Source organism: Engraulis encrasicolus, chromosome 4 (assembly GCF_034702125.1).
Source record: "Engraulis encrasicolus isolate BLACKSEA-1 chromosome 4, IST_EnEncr_1.0, whole genome shotgun sequence".
In the NCBI taxonomy this organism is placed as follows: Eukaryota; Metazoa; Chordata; class Actinopteri; order Clupeiformes; family Engraulidae; genus Engraulis; species Engraulis encrasicolus.
The window spans coordinates 23,693,653-23,719,311 of NC_085860.1; the positions used below are offsets into that span (position 1 = coordinate 23,693,653).

The window sequence follows — 25,659 nt, forward strand, 5'->3', positions numbered from 1 at the left end:
CCCCCCAATGATGTCATGAGCTGTCCGGAGTCAGGACTGCTACCAGCTTTCTACAAAAGGTAGGTAGGATCAGCAAGTTGCACTGCATTATGCTGGAAGTGACATGACTGCAATTGAACGCTACAGAAGCAACACAACCTGAGGAGAAACCCTTACTGAAGTCAGATTGACAACACTAAAAAACAGTTGATGATACTATAACAACTGACTGAAAGCAGTGAGAACAAAGTTACAGACTGTAGTGGCACCGATTTGGGTTGAAAGATAGAGGAGCAAGAAACCAGTGTAGCGTTCTGAATCCATCTGATTCTAGGGACAGCTACGTCCCTCATGAAGAGTAGAGTAGAGTAGGGTGGCTCTATTGCCTCTTTTCCACTGCCGGTTTTCTGGTAGGCCTACAGCTCGACACAGCGCCACTCAACCGCCACTTTTTTCTTTTCAATTGGGCATGACACAGCTCAATCAAAGAGCATAAAGTGGCAGCCGATTCGCAATGTGTCGAGCTGTAGCCCTACCAGAAACCCGACAGTGGAAAAGAGGCTCTACGTGGCTGTGACATTGCCCAGTGCCATCTGTGTGCACATCCCAGGAAGAGGTGCAAGACGAAGGCCAACTGTAGTTTTCAAAGTGAGAAGTCCACACACTCAAAATCCTTTTTGTCTTTTAGTATTTCATGGCTGCATTACGTTTCAACTTCATGGATGAAAACTGTTGAAGTCGAATCCAGCCATGAAATAATAAAAGAATTTTGAGTGTGCAGACTCACTTTGAAAACTACCGTACATTATTCAGACTAGTCAATGAAGTGTAACACTATTATACAAGAGTTGAGGTATGGAGCAGCAGCTTGAATACACAAGACAGCATACGTAATGACAGGCCAGCCTCGAGCAAGAAAACCCGCAAAAACTACAAAGCAGTTTGTGCAATATGTGTGCACATGTGGCAGTATGTCTGCAAATGCAACTGTCAGATACTGTAACATGAAATGTTCATTGTCCAGTGTACTTCCACAGGTGTGTGTGTGTGTGTGTGTGTGTGTGTGTGTGTGTGTGTGTGTGTGTGTGTGTCGTTCCAAAGTCACAGGAGATGTGCAAACTTGTGTGTGTGTGTGTAGGTGTGGGTGTGGGTGTGGGTGTGGGTGTGTGTGGGTTCCAAAGTCACAGGAGATGTGCAAACAGGTGTGTGTGTGTGTGTGTGTGTGTGTGTGTGTGTGTGTGTGTGTGTGTGTGTGTGTGTGTGTGTGTGTGTGTGTGTGTGTGTGTGTGTCTGTGTGTCTGTGTGTCTGTGTGTCTGTGTGTCTGTGTGTGTGTGCCGTTCCAAAGTCACAGGTGATGTGAAAGCTAGCGTGAACCAGAGTACAGCCCTACGTAAAACTGTGAGAAGATCGCAGCAGCCAGGCACTAAAAGCATTGCAGCATCGGTGAAGCTAAAGGGAAGTGAAGTTGAAAGACAGCAAGATGACAGAGGGAAGATGGGACTGACTGATACATGACAGCATTTTGTGAATAATACATACGGAACCGTCTCCTGTGGATTGTAAGATTGATAGTCCAAAGCCAAGAACAACAGCTTGCCAAACAGACAAGCAAACACTGATCCTCCTCACACGTACTTACAAAGCAGTAGGACAGCACAAGGTTGAGGAGTGTGTGTGTGTGTCATAGGTGGGGGGTTGTCAGGCAGTTTCAGTGCTGGTCTGCAAATTGGGGGGGGGGGGGATGTTCAGCTACCTACTACAGTACTCCCCTGGTGTGGTGAGGAGAGGAGAGGAGAGTGACAGTAAGCAGACAGTACCTACAAGTTCTCTCCACAGTTTGCCTGTGATCCAGAGAGGGAGGAGAGGAGGTTTAGGAGAGTGGGATGAGTAGAACAAAAAAAATGTAAAGATGAATAACTTCAGGTATGAAACAATAAAATAAAGAAAGTACAGAAATGAGATACAAGAAAAAAAAAGTTGACCAGAGAAATATGATTGCAGAGGAAACTCACCCTTCACCACAGTGAGGAGTAAGAACGTGTAGTCTATGGCAGACTGACTGACAGCTACCAGCATGAAGCAGGAGAAAGGACATCCGTGAGGATGAAAAAGCACTCTCTCGCTCTCTCCCTCTCTCCCTCCCTCTCTTGCTCTCACTGATTCCTCTGATCCATACCCCCCACCACCTTACCTCTCTGCTCATGTCGGTAGGAGGTCCCTCAGGAGAAGATGAGAAGATGTGCTCCCTACCTCAGTCTCTGTCCCTCTCTCCTCATCCTTTCCTCTCTGTCTCTCTCTCTCTCTCTGGTATAAGGGAACTACTACCTCCCCCTTTCTCTCTCTCTTCAGATAGTCCATCAGGTGAAGATGAGGGATGCAGACTTCCTCTCTTCATCCATCCCTCACACTCTTTCTTTCTCCCTCCCTCCCTCCATCCCTCCATCCCTCCTTCAGGGGCAGCAGGGGTTGTCTATGACCAGCATGACATCGATGCCGTAGACCTCCAGCAGGTCCACGAGGAAGCCGCGGTCGCCCTGGGGGTCCAGGCCCATGGCCCTCACGTGCTCCGCCGTCAGCGTGGGGTCCGAGCTCCCCGCCACCTCACACAGCGTCTGGAAGATGCGGTTGTTCTGCTCCATGAAAAACCTACAGAGAGAGGAGGCGGAGGGGAGTTAATGAAGAGTTTTGTTGCAAAATGGTGTAGCCGCCATTTTTGTCATTTGGATTTTATTATTGGGAAAGTCCTATCATCTATGTGTGAATTCTTGCCATTCAAATATTTTGAGAACATGCTTTTTAAACCTTTATAAAATGCATTTTGCAATGCAATGCAATGGAATGCCCAACACAAAAATGTACCAAATTTCCCAAAATAGATATACTCCTTTTTTTCAATTAAACTGTAATAACTGCAATATGTTATAACAATAATATAGTAATAACTAGTAAATCGGTTTGGGCTCTAAATTACCAGCCAACCAGCCAAATGATGGTGAAAATTCAGTTTGGCTGGTAGAAAAGAAAACTTACCAACTACTTTGACCCATTGGTGAATGTGCATTGGCCAGTAAGATTAATATCTACTAGCCATTTTGTCTGGTAGTGAAAAAAGTTAATTTAGAGCCCTGAAAGTGGTGCACATGCGAGTGCGTGTGCGGAATTCCCATGCCTGCCAATGTTTAGGTAGGCGTGTGTGTGTGTGTGTGTGTGTGTGTGTGTACACTGTTACTCACAAGATGAAGAGGTCTTCCTCGTTTGTAGAGCAGTTTTCATCCACTTCTTGAGAGTACAGGAGTAGTTGCCTGTGAACATGCATGCAGTCGATCAGCTCAACCAAATAGCCTCATACAACACACCACAGTGGATCATTGACATCATTGTATACAATATAACATATGCATAACTTTTAGTGTTTTCAACTATTTGGATTTGTTTAAATGCACTTGCTTTTTGACCAATATTTGCTTTGATGATTACAATGTTCTAATCATGCAGCAGCAAGTTATACTTCTATTTTGTTTGAAATTTATTTTATTGTAATGCATTTTCATTTTGATTTGTGTACTACATACCACTCTGACAAGGTGACATCTGACAATATATACCACATCACTTTCTTTAAAAAATCCCATCCTCAACAATGTTTGAGTGTTTCTTAAATGCCATCGTTGAACTCAAGTCACAGATAAATAAATCAGTAAACAGCCAGTATCTTGTTTTGTGTGTGTGTGTGTGTGTGTGTGTGTGTGTGTGTGTGTGTGTGTGTGTGTGTGTGCCCCCACCTCTGTTCGCTGAGTTTGCGATACTTCTCCTTGTCGGCACTGTTGAGTCGGAGCAGGGGCTGCAGGCTCTCTCTGTGCGTCCTCACGTTCTGGTTGTCGATATAGACATCATACAGATCCTTCTTCTCCTCAAAGATCTTCTCTGTCGTACCTAATCACGCACACGCACACGCACACGCACACACACACACACAGCGATAATGACGTCGTTAGCAGAGGTCATGCTTCAGCAAGTAAAAACATCAGGACAGTTATGTGATCCAAACTTCTCCTGAGTCAGCTGCCACTAATGGGTACAGAAATCGTCAGTAGTCAGCTCAGTTAATTAATGAAATTACTGGTGTGAAGTGCACGGGCAAAGGCTAAGTGCACATGGCTGGGCTTTTTTTCATCTCTAATGATGACATGGAAAGAAATCAGTTTCAGGAACAATTTTAGTTCACACACTTTTTCTCTCAACATACTTTAGTGCATGTAATGTTGGCTACTGTTTGTGTATGTGTATGTGTGTGTAGGCGTGTGTGTGTGTGTGTGTGTTTGTGTGTGTGTTTTTTGACTTGGTCCACTCACAAGCTACGTAGGACAGCTCTGTTTCCAGGGCAGTTATGTCAGCCACGTTAATGTAGAAGAAGGGGCGGAGCTCTGGCACAGACACACCAATCCCGGGGATGGAGACGTTGGCAAGGCAACAGCAGCAGTACACTAAAGTAGTTGGGGAAGAAGTGAACCAATGAGAAGAGAGCAAGAGAGTCCACACAGTCAAGGCAAACGCCTGGATGAAGTTATGGCATGAAAAAATAATAGCAGACATTAAATATAAATCAAACATCTTTTTCAGGAAAAAGTTTGGACCCCCCCGTTGAGTTAGACAGAGAGCAAAAAAAGATGAGATGACGAATAGAGCTATAAATGTATGAGACTTTCAAATGGACATTTTTTTACACATATAAACATTGTATGTGGAGCATAATGGAGATCCGCACTCCGTGCTTCTACATGAACAACCCGGTGCAACCAGAGCAGGACTAAATTATAAGTACAAAGGAAAAAGAATCCGGTGCCACACGGAGGTCCATTTTCTGTAATTTATTTTTTTCAGTGCAGTAAGACTAACGTTTTGACATCAGTCCTCCTCTGATGAAGACGCATGTCGAAACGTTTGTCTTACTGCACTGAACAAATAAATAACACCGGATTATTTTTCCTTTGTAATTATATGTGGAGCATTTGCATTAGTTTCCTGTCTCTGAAGGGTGGTGAGGGACCACAAATCATCTGTGTGTGTGTGTGTGTGTGTGTGTGTGTGTGTGTGTGTGTGTGTGTGTGTGTGTGTGTGTGTGTGTGTGTGTGTGTGTGTGTGTGTGTGTGTATTTGCGTCCCCTTCTCACCTCGGTAGCAGACTACGCCGACTGGAGGTGGTGAGAAGATGAGGATGCGCTTCCTGAGCAGAGCAAACTTCCACAGGACCATGATCTGCTCTCCAAAGAAGCGGATGAACTGAGACATGCAGCCTGCCGGGTGTGTGATCTGAGGGGGAGAAACACACACACACATGCACGCACGCACGCACACATGGACACTTATTAAATACACTGTCAGAGACTAATTTGTCTTCTTGCATCTTTGTGGACAGAATAGAACTATGCAGACGAGTATGTGAAACATGATTGTCCCTCTCTGTTTTGAAACCCTGCCAGTTAAATGAATGCACTTAACAACCCGAATTAACTCTGCACCTATAGACACCTAAATGCACTGTCAAATCCAGCTTTATTGCCCATTTCCTAATATGTATTAGACGTTAGACAGATATTTCAATGATTCTTTTGATACTTACTCAGTTACCGGATTTTGATGCAATGGGGAGAGAGGGAAGTGTGTCTACAAAGTGTAGGCACAGTGTAGTAATGAGGATGACTAACCTTCATCTCGGGGTGCATGCAGCGGTTGACCACGGTGGCCAGAGCACTGGTGGGACAGGAAGTGACCAGGCCGTTTCCTGCCGGGGGGAGAATGGCCTTCTTGTCCTCGTAGAACGCCTCCAGGGGCGAATACTGCCCTGGACACTTCAGCTGGTGCCTAAAAACATAGGCACACGTAGACCCATAAATTCGGACAGTATATCAACTCTCTAATACCACATATCAAGATAAAATAGCATTCACTTGGGGTGTTGGCAATAAACAACTTCCGAAGCAGTTGTGTAAGCAGGTTTCATCTCTATAGGGTTCTCATAATTGTACAGTTTCGTGTTCATCTCTTGAGGCAATCTTACTGAATTTCCCCCTCTAGTGTCAGCAACACATATGAAACTGATCATGCATTTGGTCAGCAACACATACAGTACTGGTCATGCATTTGGTCAGCAACACATATGAAACTGATCATGTATTTGGTCAGCAACATACATGAAACTGATCATGCATTTGGTCAGCAACATACATGAAACTGATCATGCATTTGGTCAGCAACACATATGAAACTGATCATGCATTTGGTCAGCAACACATATGAAACTGACCATGCATTTGGTCAGCAACACATATGAAACTGATCATGCATTTGGTCAGCAACACATATGAAACTGACCATGCATTTGGTCAGCAACACATATGAAACTGATCATGCATTTGGTCAGCAACACATACAGTACTGAAGAATTCATGATTCTACTCTGCAAAAGGAAGTCACATGGACATCATAATTGTTCCTCTTTTCAGCAACTTGTAACTTCTGACAAAACTATGTACTATTTGTACACAAACTTCCTCAAACTAACTTTGCTGTGGTGTAGGTTCACTTTCATCATCCTCCTAATGTTCTTGACCCGAGATAACTCCTATGGTCTTTCCTGTATCTGCTCTTGATCTCATGATAACCACTAAACACAAGTTACAAAAGCGGGCAGTTTCAACCCCAAGCAACAAGCATGGGACTGTGACTTAAAGACACCAGATTGAGCGGAAAAGAACCACAGTCTATTAGCTTCTTCTCATATGTTTATTAAAGCTAAAACGTGGTACTTTTCCTTTTGGAAGTGTGTGAACCTCCAGGATTTTACGCAAACAAACTTGAGATGGTTGAGCGGGAACATTCAGAGATTTTGCATGATATGAACCAAAAAGGTTATTGCAAGTTTGCATACTGTTGGGCATGGTGCAATGAACTTTATGTGTGTAAATAAAATATGAGAAGACGTTAGTAGTGAGTGTGGTTCTTTTTCCTCTCCCAACGGTAGCTGCTACAGCTGCTTTTGGAGGCTAATGTTGTCAGTATGGGGAGGTAAGGAGGATATCCTGCCTTTGCACTCTTAACTACTAGTAGCCGTTGGCTCTTCCTGCTAGACACCCAGGGTTGTTATTTTCCTCTTTTTTTGGGTCTTTTTCGACTTTATTCGACAGGACAGTGTGAGAGGTGGACAGGAAGCGAATGGGGAGAGAGACGGGGAGGGGTTGGCAAAGGACGGACCCGGGCCGGGAACCCGGGTCAGCCGCATGGTAGACGAGTGCCCTGCCGGTTGGCCACGACAGGGCCCAGGGTTGTTATTTTCACTTCAGTCTCCTGCATCTGACCTGACTTTACTACAGCTTCCAGCTAAGTTTGGCCCAGTGACCAGTGTCCACTTCCCTCTTTCACGTCCGGTCACCTAGCTCTCTTGCATATCAGTACATCACCCTCCATTATTTCACAGCTTACAGGGTTCAGCGCAAGAAAAGGAAAACGTTGAGAGATGTGGTGATGCAAGACAGTTTGCTCACCAGCACTTTTTTGTGGATCTGAAGCAAAGGTCGGATGTGGCCTGAACTAGAAGAAGATAGAATGCTACTACATGAGCAACCGTTCATTGGTTGAGATTTTGGTGGTTTGTGGTTTTCCCAAAGCAACGCAGACCAGCAGCATACTCACCGAACTTGATTCTCCAGGAAATGCATGTAGCGGTAGAGGAGGGTATATGAGGGGGACAGAATGCCCACGGACTTCATCCTCGCCCCTCTCTCCAGCTCACTCTCCACTGGCATGTTGGCAAAGCACGCTAGGCCAAAGTAAGAGCCTTTCCGAAAGTATCTTGGGGGGAAAGAGAGAGAGACACGCAGTTGGGGACTTTAATACAGCAATTGTTGGCTATTTGTTGCTACCTTACACATATCTGTACATTTTCCAACTGGCCTCCCAGACAATATCTTTTGTTGGACAACTGAATCCACAAGAAAACCCCTAAACCTTTTCCAAAAGAAATCGTATGTTGAATCAACCATACTGTAGTCCTATGCATAAAACATTTACTTCATCATTACTTTGGTAATTTATTTATGAAATAAAACATTTTAAACATCATATTCTCTTTACCCACACACTTTCACCCATTATATTTCAATGTTAGAGAAAGGAAGAAAGAAAGGAAAGAAAGAGTTGACGAAAGCACAGATGATAACAGATAGGCAAGAGAAAAGATAGAAAGACGATAGACTCCTCTGCCACGTACAGTATGTAGATTCTTACATAAAATCGTTGGCGATTCTGTGAGAGCCACTGGCCATGGATTTGAACTCCACGCCATCTAAGTTGATATCCTGAGGAAGGCACCACTCCACCATGTTTCCTGCACATGAAAATGACATCAGACGGCATTAAACAATGGGGAGACAAGCAGTGTTGAATTTCGCATCTCAATTTGTTCATCATTCCTTCTTTACTTTCCTTGTTCCTGTCAACTTGGCCTGTAGTATAATACACAAAAGGAAGCGGTAGAGGATGGAGGGGAAATGGGACAATTGCAAATGAAAAATGAGACATCCGTAATTGCACAATTGCCTTGTGAAAAACATATTAAAGATTATGTGTGGGCAGGGAAGCTGACAAGGGGGGACAAAGGGGCCAGTTGTCCCATGCTCAGGAAGAGAGGGGGGCAGAATTGGGTTTTCATTGCATTGTATTTATTGGATCCCTTGGGGTCCCTTTCAGATGACTTTGCCCTGTGCCCAGCAAAATCTGTCAGCGGCCCTGTGTGTGGGTGGTGTTTACAAAAGTTCCCAGGGGACATGGCATCACCATCACTATGGAGAACAATAGGGCTGTAACGATATTGTATCGAACCGAGAAATCGTGATACACAGTGTCACGATACTGTATCGTGATACAAGGAGGCAGTATCGTGATACGCCTTTTTAGAGTTTTGATACACATCAGCCGAGAAAACAACCACAGGATATGAGGTGATAGCGCTTCCAAGCATAAATTATTATATAGAAACTTTTAAAAATCATTAGTAGCCTCTTGTAACCTATTCTACCTATAAACCATCATAGTTTTTATTAATAAAGTTTATAATGTTTGCAAATGTGAAATCGTGGTGTGTATCGAACCGTAGGTCATAAATCGTGATACAAACCGAATCTTGAGTTGAGTGTATCGTTACAGCCCTAGAGAACAAACATCACCCCAAAAATGTCTAGCGAGGGAAGCATCAAGATATATTCTCTTGCTAAATGGACCATGTTCCTCCCTCCTCATTCCTGGTTTCTGTCCCCTTTTCAGAGCAGTCTGACAAATGAGTCATTCCTGATGCTGACGATGTGAGGCCTTAAGCTGCATTTAAGGCACAAGATGATGGGATGCAAAAGAGGTTTGACCAATAAACTCTCTTGCAATCTACAACATGTGCGAGTCAGGTTTTTAGAAGTAATAGTAAAGACTCTCCTCTGTCGTGACTATCTACTAGACAAATGTTTGAGCTGCCCTAGCCCCAGGGCAGACACTTGACATGATGTGTAGGCTGTGTGTGTGTGTATACTCTACTTAACAAAAAAAAACCTAACCCTTCTTTGGATCTGCACTTGTTGTGTATATTTCCTGTGCACTTTGTATCTGCTAGTGATGCTGGCTATGATTATGTCCTCGTTTTTTAGTCGCTTTGGTTATAAAGCGTCTGCCAAATGCGATGAAAATGTGATGTAATAAAATTAGCTGGTCTCAAGGTTTTTTTCGACATCTGTGCAAAGGCCACACTTCCTTAATGAGCCATCACTCAGACACTCACAGCTGTCAAGACAAAAGAGGAAGTAGAACAGAAAATGCAAGTTTTTGTAAGAACGTAAGTCATCAGAATGGTTAAAAAAAAAAAACACATCCCACAACTGAGTCATTGGACTACAGTAACAGCAGCATGAGTCAAGTGAAATGGAGAGTGACAACGCAGGTCACGCTACTGCAAGTTAAGAAAGAGGATGACTTGCGTTTTCAGGGAGTGGAAAGTAGAGGAAAGGACAGATTTTATTTAAGAAGTACAGAACACTTCATCGAAACAAAATCTGACTCTAAGAATATGAGAAGACTGGTGTTTGGCAAGGGCCCCAGCATCAACACATATTATGGGTTCAACAACAACTGCAAATATGTTGAGATGATCTGCTTCACTCCTCATCCAATGCTGATGGTTACCATAACGACTTCCCTGTGTATACATGTCCTTGGCTTCTGTAGATTGTGAAACACGTGTCCTACTTCAGTCTAGAAAATTGATAGCTTGCTCAGTCTTGACCCAGATGAGGGTCAATAACTGCCTCTCAATAAGCATGATACAGTAGAGCTACTCGGTCTTTGGGTTTTCTGCCCTCAATTATGCCTTTAAGGTAGCATGCCAGACAGGAATATCATTACATTATATTACACTTAGCTGACGCTTTTATCCAAAGCTACTTAGTTATTTAAGTACAGGATATTGATCATAGTACCAGGAGCAGTGTGGGGTTAGGTGCCTTGTTCAAGGGCACCTCAGCCATGGAGTGAGATGGGGAGTGGAAGGGTGGGATTTGAACCTGTAACCCTCTGATCTAAAGCCCATCTCCTTAAAGGGGTATGCCACTATTTTGGGGCTTAATACAGTTAAAATCGTTGGCCAGGGTTTATATAGGTGGTAAAATGTCTTATTTTTCATGTAAGCCGTTGTCTTGTTTTAAGATAAGTTAAAAGAGGAAGCATGTCGCTAAGATAGTGAAAGTCAATGGATCCGTGTAGCATGTAGCAATGCTACATGGATGCATTGACTTTCACTAGCTTAGCGACATACTCCCTCTTTTAACTTGTCTTAGAGCAAGACAACGTTTCACATGAAAAATAAGACACTTTACCACCTTTATAAACCCCAGCCAACAATTTTAACTGTATTAAGCCCCAAAATAGTGGCATATCCCTTTAACCACTAGGCCACGCCTGCCCCCAGCATCTAAACAAGGATAGGGTTGACGTTTAGGGTTAGGTGGGGGGCTAGGATTAAAGATTTAACAGGGCCAAGGTTAGTGTTTGGTTAGGTTTAGGGTTGTGGTTGGGGTTAGGATTAGGGCTGGGGCCTTCCAGGCACTGCTGCCTGCAAGGATCTGGTTAGGGGGAAGATACACGACTGAGTAGAATTATTTCACTTCATTGAAAGGTTCAAAGGATGCTCTTCACCTTAGGCCTCAGACAATGATGATGACCATCAACATTTTGGGGCCTGGGCAAATGTTTCTTGTAATGAAGTCATCTTGAGGCACGAGACACCAAGCCAAGACACAGACTGAATCAGCAGAGTGGCTTTCGAGCCTGTAACCTCCGTCTGGGATTTCACACAAATCGATGAGCTCAGCTCACCATCAATCAAACTGGGCTGCTGCTACATTTCAGTCTGAGGCCACAGGAGACAGGGCACAATGCTTCGTGCATCTAAGTTATGGCTGCTCGAGATTGTGAATAGGTTTCATAAAAGCACACAGCTCACACGTTTGGAAAAGGACATACAATTCTCTGGGTAACCAAAAAGTAGGCATTTAATAAGGTGGGTGGTGTAGACCTGATATCTGACAGTAACACAGGCTGGGAGACATAGCCTATTGTCTATTATACCACCACTAAATTTCAACATTATGACTCAGTGTAATAGGATATGGCAATATAAGAGGATATGGCAAAAGGACCTTAGCTGAGTCATCCATGTCCATTAAAGTACAAAATGCTTTTCAAACACCTGAAAACAGGTGGATTGCATGGGCCCATATGTCACTTTCTGTCAAGTTATACCAAATGGTCTAGACTGCCCTCTGAGCAACTGAAATGTTACAACATTCCTTTATAAGGCCAGCAATTGAAAACTGATGACTGATATTTGACCCAACCCACACATCCTGGTTAGAGAATGTATCCCTCTAGTCTCTCCACTCCATCTGCTGCTTAACCAAGACGTCTGTGAACACGTCACAACGTTTACTTTTCCCACATATTATTTAAACAGTGTGATTAAATGTTTTTTTTCTGTCAGCAAGATAAGAACTGTTAAGCCAAAGAACCCGCTACAGCTGATCGTAGCAGCGTCATTGCTATGAAAAGCTATGATCTCACACTTGCTGTCCAAATGGACCGCTTCATGCCACCGGTTCACAGTCCTCACCTGATCTTGTGTCAAAGGTGACAACAAACACGGCAACTATTTGATCCTTTTCTTCCCATCCGGTTACTGCGTGATCTTTCACAGACAGTCCAGGGAACGCAGTGTCCCGCTCACCGGGGCTTGCAGCATCGCCTTCTCCACCATGCTTGACTGGAGAGCTAAGGTCCTTGCTCGTAACAGCTGCTACACCCGTCGGTGCACCGGGGCTGGTATTCCAGCCAGCTCCCGGAGTTGTGTTGTCCACAGGCCGGCTGTTTGACGGACAAGAAGGCAAATCGTTTTCTTCCTGGGGAGATGGAGCTGTCGGTACCGGTTCGGGCGGGGGAACCTCCTCCCAGTCCAAGAGTGGAGCGCGGTCGGATTGCTCCACCATGGTAGTCGACTACGATTTCCTCGAAGATAGGAACACCCTAGGCTTCGCTCGACGTGTAGCTAACACTTGCAAACATGGGCTACCGCTTGTAAAATCAGATTTGATGACCATTCAATTGTAGTTTAGTCATACCACAGACGGGTAGCCTGCTCGCTGTCACCCACTGCTTCCACGCAGTGTTTTGATCGCGTCACACACTTCCGCTCACGTGCTTTCATGGCTTCGCGGCGCATAATTGAATTTCCCTCCCCCCCAGCAGATTCCCACACCTAACACCTGTGCTTCTGGATACAATTTGTAACATTAGTGGTGCTAGAACTATATCTCCCCGTGAACAGAAGTCCACCCGACTGCAGAAAAATCGCCTTTGTCCAGTTGGTAACAGTGTTGCCGTTCAACTAGACTAATACATTGTTGCAAAATCAACTAGACTGATTGCTGATACTTTGTTGCAAAAAAGGTAACCAAATTCCCAGCTCAGTTCGCCTCGCCATAGCTCTGTAATAAGCAACTGCTGCAGCCTGCATGGTCCTTCAGTTCAGCATTTGGTGAATTTGAAGTCGATTAAATGCATAGCCCTATTAGGACAGATAACGTTGGCTGCCATATTTCACTCTCATAGGTACTCCGGTGTGAAGCAGTGGAGATCTAGCAAGTGCGGCGAAGCCCAAATAATGTGAGTATGTGGCGTGAAACCTGAAACACGGTACTGTCACAAAAGTCGAGTCTTATGTTTATAACGTTACAATGGTAGGTGAATTTTGTGGGGAATGATGTCCACTTTTGAAAATCCTCCGAAAATCTAATAGCCTATAAAATATTTAATTGTCGGACGGCCAGGCCTACATCAATGCAGACATGAAGACTGGACAACACTGTAGGTGGTTGCTTACTTTGTGCCACTTGCCTGACATTTTTTGTCATTCTCAGCAGCAAACTATTGTACATTGTCATGTGCATTGTATTTTTAAACCAATGAATCCAAACTGGATAAGTGATTATAAAGACCTAAAAGTATAATGTAAATTATTTCTGAGATAGCCATGTAATGGAGGCTAACTAGTACAGAGTTGGCGTGGAACGTTGGTAAACCTCCCTCCGATAGCCTCATACAGTCTCGTGCCGTTGGGCCGAGAGACTAGTCTCTTGGCCCAGCGGTATCGTACTGTGTCTCCCATTGCCGAACCGTTGTAGTTGACGAGGTCGCACGTTCGATCCCCGAGGGGGGTGAACAGGTGCAAGATGACCTCCGTCACAGTGGTGCCGCTGACCCGGGATGGGAGTGAGGTTTAAGGGGGAGAGTGTAACGGAGGCTAACTAGTACAGAGTTGGCGTGGAACGTTGGTAAACCTCCCTCCGATAGCCTCATACAGTCTCGTGCCGTTGGGCCGAGAGACTAGTCTCTTGGCCCAGCGGTATCGTACTGTGTCTCCCATTGCCGAACCGTTGTAGTTGACGAGGTCGCACGTTCGATCCCCGAGGGGGGTGAACAGGTGCAAGATGACCTCCGTCACACCAGGTTATTTGCTGTTGGCTAATGTTCACGGTTTTTCTATTGGCAGACATTTGGATAGGAGTTTTCCTCTACCCAAATGTCTGTCATCGAACAGTAAAGTTTGACGACTTCTTTTTTTCTTTTTTTTGTCATTCTCTTATGGTTTTTACCTTTCTTTTACCTATTTGTCGAGTGGAAGGGGATGGGTGAGTGGAAGGGGAGTGTGTGGGTGTGTTGAAGAATTAGTGTGTAGAATCATGTTTTCCTTCTTGCATCAATTGTCTTGTATTCACAATGTACCATATGAATGCATTACGAAAACCATACAGAAAAAAAGGACACCATGAACTGTATCTTGCGTCCTGCAGATCCTCCATCGGGAGCAGCAGCCATGTCTCAGTCCAGTGAGTGTCTGCCTCAGTCCTTTGCCTTCACCAGCTGTGGCAGCAGCAGCAGCGATGGCTCTTCGGACGAGTGGGAGCCTTGCAGCGCCCCATTTCTCAGGAGCCCCATGCAACAACACCTCTCCCAAGCCTGCCGCAGGAGCCCCAGGAGCCCCATCATGCAGCACCTCTCCCAAGCCTGCCGCACCCCCAGGGCTCAGCGCGTTCGCAGCATAGGCCTACCCCAGTCTCCCTCCTTCTCCTCTTCGGCCATTCCTTATGCTGCCTTGAACAAGCTGACGCTGTGTGAATCCCCAAACACACCAAAGGTAGTCAAGTACGGTAGTACTATGTCCATACATGTATAGTCGTGTACACATTCCTGTAATTATTTTAACCCCACATCTGTGATTGGATCCAAGATGTTACTTTTTAACCCAAAGTAGTCTAACTGTACAACTCAAAGATGTCTCTGTTACTCAGCTATCATGTCATGTGCTTCAGTACCTCTTTAATAGTGTTAAAACTAGTGGAAATCTAATATTCTACCACTCAGTGAATGTAGTTGGGAGGGACCTCTCTTCCTGCAGGCCTTCTCATTTTCAGTGATTGGAAACCTGCATTCATTAGTTCATAATCTGGTGCCACATATACCAAATGGCCTAGTTTTGCTTGTTCAATTCAGCCAGGTAATCATTCAACCTGGCAATCACTTGCTTGAATTGGACAGGTAAAACCAAGTCATTTGGAATATGTAAACTGTAAACGAATGAATCCAGGCTGCCCATCACTGCTCATTATCTACATTGGACTGCATGGACTTCCTACTGGCTACATTTACATGACGTTTTTAATTCAGGATTCATTTTTCAGAATTAAATAGTTTACTTTGATCTTTCATTTAATTCCGAATTGTGAAGTGTTTATATGACGTTTTCAACGCGGAATTAAGCTTTATTCAGAATTAAACGTGTGTTAAGTCTGAATTAAATGTCTCATGTAAACGGGGCCGTTGTCTATTGTGTACTTTCCTTTCCTTCCTCAAGAGTCTGCTGTCCAAGTCGGCCCAGCCCAGGTCCTCTCGTAGGCCCCTAAGCAGCCAGAAGAATATGTGCTCCCCCTTCAGCCGACTCAGCTGCAACGTGAACCCCTTCACCACAGAGACCGTCCGCAGGACCAGCGAGCACTGCAAGAGGAAGTGTCGCCGTAGCGATGATGAGGATGATGCTGACCACAGGTACTGATGGGGTAGAGGGTACTTCTCAAAGTGAAGTGTCCTAGCCTTGCTAAGACCAGTAACGCCCATTTTTCTCAGATTTCACCAAATCCAATCCATATCCAATAACTATTTCCATGTGTAATTAATAGTTGGATATACCTTGGTAAAATGGGTTTTACTCGTCCTAGCAAGGCTAGGACCCTTTACTTTGAGAAATACCCAGAGTATAATGTGACCCAATAGTCTTAGATAACTTCATGAAGTGGGCGCTACAGACAAGGGCATTCTTGATGGTGTCCTCAGTCCAGTCGGTGCGTTTGATTTCTTGTAACCACAAATATCTACTATGCTTCTGGAAGAACATCGTTCCTCTCGGAATAGTTTAACAAGTGAACTTGTCAGGATATCTGTTTTTACAAAGTACACGCTTCAGAACGGCAGGTCTTTTTGTGTGTGTGTGCGTGTGCGTGCGTGCGTGTGCACGCATGTGCGCACATTTGAGTCAACAATGCGTGCAGTCGGTGATGACGTGACTTCTAAACGGGCCAATAGGCACGCACTCTATATTTAAGCATCCCTTCAGTACTCAGCTGTGCAGGTCCAAGACCCTCTGTACAAAATTAGAGAGCTATGGCAAAATCAGGCTTGGTAGACTCCGGCTCGAGAGTGTTATTGGGCTGAAGGATCTCTGGCAAGGTGGTTTCAATCAGGCATTGGACAGAAGTCTACATATTACTACTATTACTATTATTATAATATTTGATAGTATGGATTGTCATAACAACTTGGAAGCATAACACACTACATAATTTATTCATATTTGCTACATAACTTGCTCTACAATTCTTGTTTTCCACAACCTCAAAACCACACAAAAAACAAAGAATGAATCATGTTTTCATACATTTTTATTAACCCTGTGTCTTACTGCTGCATTGCTTTTATAGACCAAAAGATGACCAGACCTCATCTGATGAAGAATACTGTCTACCACCAAAGGTATGATTTATATTTGGTACATGAAATCAGTTTAAAGTCAAAATATTGTCAACCCTCTTTCATAAATGAAGGAAGGTTAGGTGGATGTCACTGATTGCAAGCACTGGTGTAAGTAATTAAAGTTTTACCATTCTTTAATTATTTTTTGGAACCTTAGTTCCAACAAGTTACACTTGTGCTAGCAATCAGGAGTTGGATTTTGTCCAGTGAGGATCCCACGTTTATTAATCCAAGTAACTGCCCAAAAAGTATGTGATCAATTCCAGTGCTACACACTACAGCTTCTGCAGGTCTAAATTTGATAGCAACTTGAGACTGAATTATCTGTGATTTTAACAAGAATCATTTATTTCATTCTGTATGTATTTTGCAATGCAATGATGGTGCAGTCGTTTAATTGAGTTGGTAGGTAGGCTTTTGAACTGTCTAAAATCTTAGCGTTAATCTGTGCAGTATTTTTTGCACTAAAATGGAAATATTTCCCATTATCTCTTCATTATCTCTTTATTCTCCTCTGTTCCTCTTCTCCCTCTCGATCTTCTCTTCCTCCCGTGTTGTTCTTCTGACTCCTCTGTCTGATCTCCCCTGTTCCCAGAGGCCCGCCGTGCAGGCGCTCATGTTGTCACGGTACGAGAGCGAGTTCCTGGAGTTGGACCGACTGGGCGCGGGCGAGTTTGGCACCGTCTACAAGTGCGTGAAGAGGCTGGACGGCTGCCTGTACGCCATCAAGCGCTCCAGCTACCCCCTCGCGGGCTCCGCTAACGAGTGAGTCACTCACACGGACACGCACACGCGCACCGTCTGTGAAAACAAGGCTGTGATGGAAAAGCATTTTTTGAAGTCACTGAAAGACAGAGGCACACAAATCTGTTTACTGTTCGTATCAAACAAATGTTTCCGCTGCATGTATGACCCTCATTTATTTTTGGTAGAACTATTCCTATTGTCCTGAAATGTTACATTTAAGCATCAACTGGGAACGTTGTATAGCCTATTCATGGACCACTTTCAAAACTTTCCTTGAATAGAGGACATGCGTCACTCCCTTTACATTTCTGCTGTGACATGATCTGAAGTTGATGATATCTTTACCTTTGTCGCGAAGGTTATGTTTTGACCGCTGTGTATTTATTTATTACCTTCGCCGAGACAAAGTCAGCGAAGGTTATGTTTTGACCGCTGTGTATTTATTTATTTGTTAATATGTTTGTTTGTTTGTTTGTTTGTACTTCGTATAACTCAGTCAGAACTGAGCCGATTTTTATGAAATTTGGTGGGATGATTGGTCATGACCCAAGGAACAATCGATTAGTTTTTGGGAGTCAAAGGTCAAAGGTCAAGGTCACGAAAAGGTCAAAAACGTAAATTGAGCTGATTTTTATAAAATTTAGTGGAATGATTGGTCATGACCCAAGGAACAATCGATTAGTTTTTGGGAGTGATTGGGTCAAAAGTCAAGGTCAAGGTCACGAAAAGGTCAAAAACGTAAATTGAGCCGATTTTTATGAAATTAAGTGGGATGATTGGTCATGACCCAAGGAACAATTGATTAGTTTTTGGGAGTGATCGGGTCAAAGGTCAAAGGTCAAAGGTCAAGGTCACGAAAAGGTCAAAAAAGTAAATTGAGCTGATTTTTATGAAATTTAGTGGGATGATTGGTCATGACCCAAGGAACAATCGATTACTTTTTGGGAGTGATTGGGTCAAAGGTCAAGGTCACAAAAAGATCAAAATCGTAAATTGAGCCGATTTTTATGACATTTAGTGGGATGATTGGTCATGACCCAAGGAACAATCGATTACTTTTTGGGAGTGATTGGGTCAAAGGTCAAGGTCACGAAAAGGTCAAAAACGTAAATTGAGACGATTTTTATGAAATTTGGTGGGATGATTGGTCATGACCCAAGGAACAATCGATTACTTTTTGGGAGTGATTGGGTCAAAGGTCAAGGTCACGAAAAGGTCAAAAACGTTTTTCTTTGCCAAGCACTATATGCCAGAACAACGTGTGCATGCTGAATTGAATAAGAGGTCAAGATAATATAATGGGCCCAATTGAATAATGGGCCAAATATGTAATATTACGATATTCCGGTCCGATTTTAATGAAACTAACACCAAAATTTGGAGAATGTTATGCCCCACACTCTGAAGATGGCCAGAAAAAAATAAGTGGCGTAGGCGAAGGTTTGCGCTCTACCGAGTGCCCATTCTAGTTTATTTATTTATTTGTTAATGTTTGTTTGTTTGTTTGTTTGTACTTCGTATAACTCAGACAGAACTGAGCGGATTTTTATGAAATTTAGTGGGATGATTGGTCATGACCCAAGGAACAATCGATTACTTTTTGGGAGTGATTGCGTCAAAGGTCAAGGTCACGAAAAGGTCAAAAACGTAAATTTGCGATATCTTGGTTAATTGGCATCCGATTTGCCTGAAACCAGTGCCAAGATGTGCAGAATTCAATTCCCGATCTTATGATGTGCCACACGTCATGGTGGTGTCCATAGGTTTTTTAGCGGTTGGGGGTCAACGGTCAGTGGGGTCAAGACCTTGCGAAATGCACATTTCTCATCTTATGTCGGTCAATTCTGGCTCCAGTGACTTTTCTTTGCCAAGCACTATATGCCAGAACAATGTGTGCATGCTGAATTGAATAAGAGGTCAAGAATGGGCCAAAAATGTAATATTACGATATTCCGGTCCGATTTAAATGAAACTAACACCAACATTTGGAGAATGTTATGCCCCACACTCTGACGATGGCCGGAAAAAAATAAGTGGCGTAGACGAAGGTTTGCGCTCTACCGAGTGCCCGTTCTAGTTAGTTTAAAGTCTTCCTCATTCAGAAGCATGAGGGCAACCTTGTAATACTGTGGATTGTGTGGCATGTGAGACTTGTGTGCATTTGAGCAATCGGGCCTACACACACATTGCAATTATACACAATCAAATATTTTGTACTATATATTTCCCTGATGTAAGGCCTTTTATACTTATATTGTCCAGTTTGTAAACACTGAACGTTTTGAAATCTTTCTTCTTATTACATTTCCTTGTGTCCTGTACAGGCAGCTGGCCCTGAAGGAGGTGTATGCCCACGCTGTTCTGGGACACCACCCCCACGTGGTGCGCTACTACTCCGCATGGGCAGAGGACGACCACATGATCATTCAGAATGAGTATTGTGATGGTAAACAGATTGCACACAGGACACAGAACATGATGCATTTTTTTCTCATCCAAAAAAATAGGGATTACTTATGACTGTGTATCACCATCTAATTGGCTTGTACATAGGGATTATGATTTTTGAGTACCTTTTTCTTGTATGTGTATTGTTTGTGTGGTGAATGCATTCATGTGCGCCATTCCTAGTTTAACAAAAAAAAAATACAATGTACAATAATGCAATGTACAATGGGTCAGTAACCATATCATTGTAAAAACAAAAGCATGCCATTTCAAAATTGCAGTATGTAAGCAAGAATTCCAGCTGTTATGGTGTTTGTCTTTCTGGCCAAGCGGCCGCATTCCATACTGTACAATGATGCCAAATCTCAATGTCTCTGCGGCTCCATTGGGGACTCACTGCAGAAGCAAGCAGCTGCCCACAGTCTCCAATGTTAAAGCTAGAAACACCCCATAGCCTCCCTTTTTAAAATGTATTTTCAGTTTTCAATAACCCTGAGGTGGTGTGTATTTAAGAGCTGGTTAGTTTAGGCCCAAATCCTAGATGGTTAATATTAATCATATTAACTAATTTAGCAAAAGCAATTTGTGCTTAGAACCTTCAATTTATGCTTGGTTGAATCTTTGCACAGTTCACACACAGTTTCGTCCTGATCTCTTCTTTACCCTTGTTGTATTTTTCTCCCACAGGTGGGAGTCTCCTGGATGTCATTACTGAAAAGGAACAGCAGGGGGAGTTCTTCAGGGAGCTGGAACTGAAGGACCTGCTGCTCCAGGTGTCCATGGGCCTGAAGTACATCCACAGTTCAGGCTTGGCGCATCTGGACATTAAACCCAGTGAGTGCAGTGTGTGTACTGTGTGCACATTTTTAGATGCGTCTTAGCATCTCTATAAGAGGGTATGTTCGTCCGTCGGTCTGTCGGTTAGTCTGAAATGCATTCCTTGAATTGTAATTCCCTCCTGTGTCCACAAGGCGGGAGAGTGCATAGACGCATCTTTGTCTGCCTGTCCGACTTGTTTTCTAGGTGACGATTTAATGATGAATCTGTTTTTTTTGGTTTGTTTGCTTGTTTATTTCAGGCAATATTTTTGTGTGCCTGAGGCATGGCTCCAGTGCAGCAGGGGAGTGTGATAGTGAGGAGGAGGAAGATACATACTCATCAGGAGTCATTTACAAAATTGGTATAGTGCCATTTTACTGTGTCGTTAGTTACCATTTTGATTTTATTTAACTGAAAAATCAATTGCCATGTTAATGGACCAGGCCAGCAATCCAATAGGTTATTGTTGGGGTTTCCTCAAATAGAATACAGGCCTGTGTGCACGTGTTAATTATACTTTCACCCAGTTTCAAGTATTTGTTCATAATTTTTTATTTTTTAATTGCTTTGCCACTCTGAACACAACATAACCTTAAAATTACATGCAACATTATTTCTGGCTGGTTGTTCTGGTGGTGTGGGTGTTCTGCAGGTGATCTGGGTCATGTGACCTCAGTGTCCAGTCCTCAGGTGGAGGAGGGAGACAGTCGCTTCCTGGCCTCTGAGGTCCTGCATGAGGTAAACTAGCAGACATCCCCCTCTTATGCATTTTTATTGTATTGTATTGTATTGTATTGTATTCAGCAGGGGTCCACCTTGATTACTAGCACAATAATTGCCGCTTATGATTTGTACATGGCATTCGAAGACCCTATTTCGAAATTGTGTGAGCCGTACAGGCAAGGCAAGGCATTTGTATAGCACATTTCATACATAAATGCAATTCAATGTGCTTTACAGTAAAGTAAGATTAAAAAATGATATAAAATAAACATACAAACATAAGGCATGGCAGGTGAAAATAGAATAAAGAGAAGTAAAGATAAAAGCAAGAAATAAGGGGAAAAGACATAAAAATATCAAAACCAACAGCAAAATTCAGTTCTTTACACTGAAATTAATGTTTCTTTCAAGAAGAAGCTTGGCCAAGACTGCAGCAGCCAAGTAAAACACTGAAGTGGTTCCCTGGGCTACAACTTCACTTAGTAATACTAGTTTGTATGGGGAAGAACATGAGCAAGAGCATCTGCGTAGCTTTCCATGAACGCTAGACCTGCCTGAAAGCTGTAGCACCACACCAAATGAAAACTCCACCGCAAGTTTTGGATGACCAAAGTACTTCAACTGCTTGTGCAATTAATCCTTTTGGAGCTGTGCAGATGGCAGACAGTTTAGGCCTAACATCTGGACTGTATAAATCACACTTGAGATTTTCTTATAGAGGGTCTGATGAAGATGGAAGTTATACCGTTGAAACATGTCGGTAAAAGATAAAACTTTTACATGTCTGAAGTAAAAGAACATCTGAAGTGTGATTTAAACAGTTACACATAATGAACGTCATACATATTCTGGACTGCATGGTGCACTCTCTGCCAACAGGAATACAGCCAGCTGCCCAAAGCGGACATCTTTGCCCTGGGACTGACGGCGCTGCTGGCCGCGGGTGCCCCTCCGCTGCCCCAGAACGGAGAGGAGTGGCACCGTCTGCGCCAGGGACAGCTGCCCAGCCTGCCTCAGAAGCTGTCGGCCGCCTTTAGAACTCTCCTTCAGGTATAGGTTCCTGGAAAGAATTGCTCATGCCAATTGTCCATATTATTCAAGAGTCTGATGAAGAGCGACTAGCTCGAAAGCGCTCACTTGAGAAAAAAAATAAAAAGCAACACGGGAGCAGTGTGCGGACATTCTTCTTTGTTTTTACCATATTATTCATGCAAACTACTGTTCTTCAACCTCCTCTGTCTGAAAATGGCAGAGGTGGCAGACACGCTTGCACTTTGATGTCAGTCTTTAAATGTCAGTCCCGTGTATGTCTATGTCCTTTCATGGTATAAGAAAGAAAATGTAATTTCAATTTCCTTGTATGACCTGTGCATATGACGAAACTGACAATAAAAGCTGACTTGACTTGACTTGTGTCAAACTGCGGCCCAAGCTACTTTCGTTTATTGTGTTTGTTGCATTTTTCCCTTTAGGATATGATTGACCCGGACCCAGCTGTGCGGCCCTCGGCGTCAGTATTGGGTAAACACCCCTCGCTACGGAGGAAGAGGGCTGGCAAGATAGCTGCCGAACTTCGCAAGGAGCTAAACGTGGAGAAGTTCAGGTCGGCCATGCTGGAAAGGTCAGACAACCCAGAAGCAAAAGACTTGATTAGAAACCAAACCTGTTTGCAGTAGATTGTTGATGGGTTATATTTTAATGTCATGTATATATTAATATACCATAAGATACCGTATTGTATTGTATAATGGCAAAACTAGTCTGTACTGTTAACATAGGTCTTCTCACTTGTGCTGTACAGCTGTACTTGAGCTGAAAGCTTGAATTTCCAGCAGGTGTCAGTATTGTCACTTATTATGAACGTGACATGAAAGGTGAAACATTTTCAAGCAAGGAAAAAAAAGTTGTGGTTCTGTCTGACCTGACCCTGCTCTATCTGATCTGGGTGAGATCTATTCCCCTGAACACAACACAGGGTGGATTCCAATCTGCGAACTTCCGTCCTCCCTTGTTCACTTGCCTGCTTGTGACCTCATGATGATGTCACTGATGACATAAAATTAATTGATTATCTTACAAAAGCACAATTATAGTGTCATTTTCTCGTTTGCAATTGGGATGGTGAATGAAAAACAGTCCCCCAAAAGTTGTTGTGGCCAGGCTGACAGCTCGGAAACTTTATTGTTTTCTCCACGGAGGCTGGGCCAGGAGGCGGGGCGAGGCCACAAGCACAAGTGGAGGATGGAAGTGTGCATTGGAATGCACCCACTGATTAAGGCTCCTGAGGCTGTAGCCAAATTGTCTGTCTGACCCCTGAGAGCCTGAGAGCAATCTATTACCTACACTGCCTTAAGAGACGCACCAAAAAGGGAGGGCACAATGTTTGGAAAGTAACTGATCACTATTTTATTGAAATGTTCTTACAGACCATATCATGCATATGATTGTAGGCATATGACATAAGTTGTGGCCTAGTTGTAGGAAATGAGAGATCAAGAACAGAAAACCAAATGTGTTGAATATAAGTGTATTGATGTACTCTGAACGCGCCTACACCAGGGGTGTCAAACATACGGCCCACGGGCCGCATCCGGCCCGCCAGAGGGTTCAATCCGGCCCGTATGTTTAAAAAAAAAAAAGTTTAAAAAAAAAAAAAATATATATATATATATATATATATATATATTTTTTTTTTATTATTATTATTATTTATTTTTTTTTCAATGAAATAACCAAAATGCGCAACTACGCCACTCGGGGCAAAATCGAGACCTGCATGGCATTAACCCAATGGTCCCTATACTGTATATACTGTATGTAGTAAAGTGCACATCACACTTCTATTATAAATGGTGAATTTGTAATCTGACAGGCATTTGATAAAGCTCAAATATAGACCTCATATATAGAGATCAAATGTTAATACTTCTTATTCGTATTGTTTTGGTATTGGTTATAATTAAATAATAAATATAATTGTATTTGTATTGGTTCCTATGAAGCTGAAACTGGAAACGGGATGTTAAAATGCGTGAAAATGCAGGAAATTACATCTAAGAAATACAAAATGTTCTGGGGGAACCCCCCCAGACCCCCTGCCAAAATGAACTGTCCCGTATTTAATTCATTGACGGTTGGCAATGAATGAATGAAGTAAATGAAATTTTGCATAGGATTATCAGTATTGCATTGCTTTCTACATATTCAACACACTTAAATCGTGATAGTGCTGAACACTAATCCTCTGCTTTACGTTTTTTTTTTGCGATGATGTTACTAAGGCGGCCCGCTTGAGGTCCACATCGGTTGTATGCGGCCCCCGGACCAAAATGAGTTTGACACCCCTGGCCTACACTGTTTAAAATTAAGTTTTCTCTGTGTTAACTTTGTTCAGGCCTATTATTTATTCAGCACTTTTGGCCACAGACATACATGTGACCTACCATGCCCTTAAAAATGTATTTAATATGGAATATTAAACATGCTTCTCTTCCTCCACAGGGAGTTAAAGGAGGCCAAGATGGCAGCACTGTCCCCTGTGCAGAAAGCCCCATCCGTGGGTCACAGCGACCACATGGGCCCCCTACCCAGAACAGGAACAGGGCGCCGGCTGGTTGGCCGGAACACTGTGAAGTCTGTCAGCTTTAATTGTCTGGGCCGTTGATATCTCTCTCTCTCTCTCTCTCTCTCTCTCTCTCTCTCTCTCTCTCTCTCTCTCTCTCTCTCTCTCTCTCTCTCTCTCTCTCTCTCTCTCTCTCTCTGATGAGTTGTTGTTTTAACAGTAAAGCGCTTATGTCTAAGCACATTTGAAAATTCCTCTGCCACATGGGACTCTGCATTGACAAAGCTAGTCACAAAATTTCAAGGAGTTGAACATTTGATGTGTGGACTTGAAGCATGTTACTGATGTGATGTACAAAGTTATGAACTGTTGAGTAGCACTGTTTTAGTCACAAAGTTGTTTTCTTTTTTTCCCCCGATTGGATTGTTTTGTGTACTTATGTTTGACTGGATTTTACATAGTGTGTATTTTCCTTTTATATTGAACTGTAACTGCATTGGTAGTGGAACTGTTTGCGAAGACATTTGACCAACCTGAGTGGTTTTGTGACCAGCTTTTGCCATTTTAATTGTGGCTTTTAACCATGCACATGAACTGTAAATAAAGTTTACGGCTTTATCTATTCTCTGAGAAATCCAGCCCTTTCCTGACAATTTTGTGATATAATGGAAGCTGTCTGTCAAAGGTCTTGATGATCAAGGCCAAGTGCA

The 25,659-nt window shown here is 43.2% G+C and overlaps 2 protein-coding genes across 2 annotated transcripts; one reads left to right on the top strand and one right to left on the bottom strand.

Annotated features, from left to right (window-relative positions):
- Window positions 1–2,403: 2,403 nt before the first annotated feature.
- On the bottom strand, window positions 2,404–12,754 carry dennd11 (DENN domain containing 11). Its single transcript, XM_063196905.1, has 9 exons — window positions 12,182–12,754; window positions 8,263–8,362; window positions 7,669–7,827; window positions 5,685–5,841; window positions 5,151–5,289; window positions 4,333–4,464; window positions 3,763–3,913; window positions 3,214–3,282; window positions 2,404–2,626 (listed from the first exon to the last, which is right to left on the bottom strand). Exons 1-9 carry the CDS (start codon window positions 12,552–12,554, stop codon window positions 2,431–2,433), a joined length of 1,476 nt encoding a protein of 491 aa, XP_063052975.1. The 5' UTR covers window positions 12,555–12,754; the 3' UTR covers window positions 2,404–2,430.
- A 153-nt stretch (window positions 12,755–12,907) lies between these two features.
- Window positions 12,908–25,574, top strand: wee2 (WEE2 oocyte meiosis inhibiting kinase). The gene is made up of 13 exons (XM_063196904.1): window positions 12,908–13,014; window positions 13,177–13,230; window positions 14,418–14,761; window positions 15,479–15,669; window positions 16,599–16,650; window positions 17,246–17,415; window positions 19,722–19,843; window positions 20,533–20,679; window positions 20,924–21,025; window positions 21,317–21,402; window positions 22,267–22,437; window positions 22,860–23,008; window positions 24,889–25,574. The coding sequence occupies exons 3-13, from the start codon at window positions 14,441–14,443 to the stop codon at window positions 25,049–25,051; spliced, it is 1,674 nt and encodes a 557-aa protein (XP_063052974.1). The 5' UTR covers window positions 12,908–13,014; window positions 13,177–13,230; window positions 14,418–14,440; the 3' UTR covers window positions 25,052–25,574.
- The last annotated feature ends 85 nt before the right edge of the window (window positions 25,575–25,659 follow it).

Bases quoted from the DNA above. Each gene is read 5' to 3' on its own strand.
- dennd11 (XM_063196905.1), bottom strand. From the start codon at position 12,554: ATGGTGGAGCAATCCGACCGCGCTCCACTCTTGGACTGGGAGGAGGTT. The intron at 3,283-3,762 runs GTGGGGGCACAC...GCATGTTCACAG, and splicing joins CGCAAACTCAGCGAACAGAG to GCAACTACTCCTGTACTCTC. The intron at 2,627-3,213 runs GTGAGTAACAGT...CTCTCTCTGTAG, and splicing joins GAGGAAGACCTCTTCATCTT to GTTTTTCATGGAGCAGAACA.
- wee2 (XM_063196904.1), top strand. From the start codon at position 14,441: ATGTCTCAGTCCAGTGAGTGTCTGCCTCAGTCCTTTGCCTTCACCAGC. The intron at 15,670-16,598 runs GTACTGATGGGG...TTGCTTTTATAG, and splicing joins GAGGATGATGCTGACCACAG to ACCAAAAGATGACCAGACCT. The intron at 17,416-19,721 runs GTGAGTCACTCA...TGTCCTGTACAG, and splicing joins CTCGCGGGCTCCGCTAACGA to GCAGCTGGCCCTGAAGGAGG.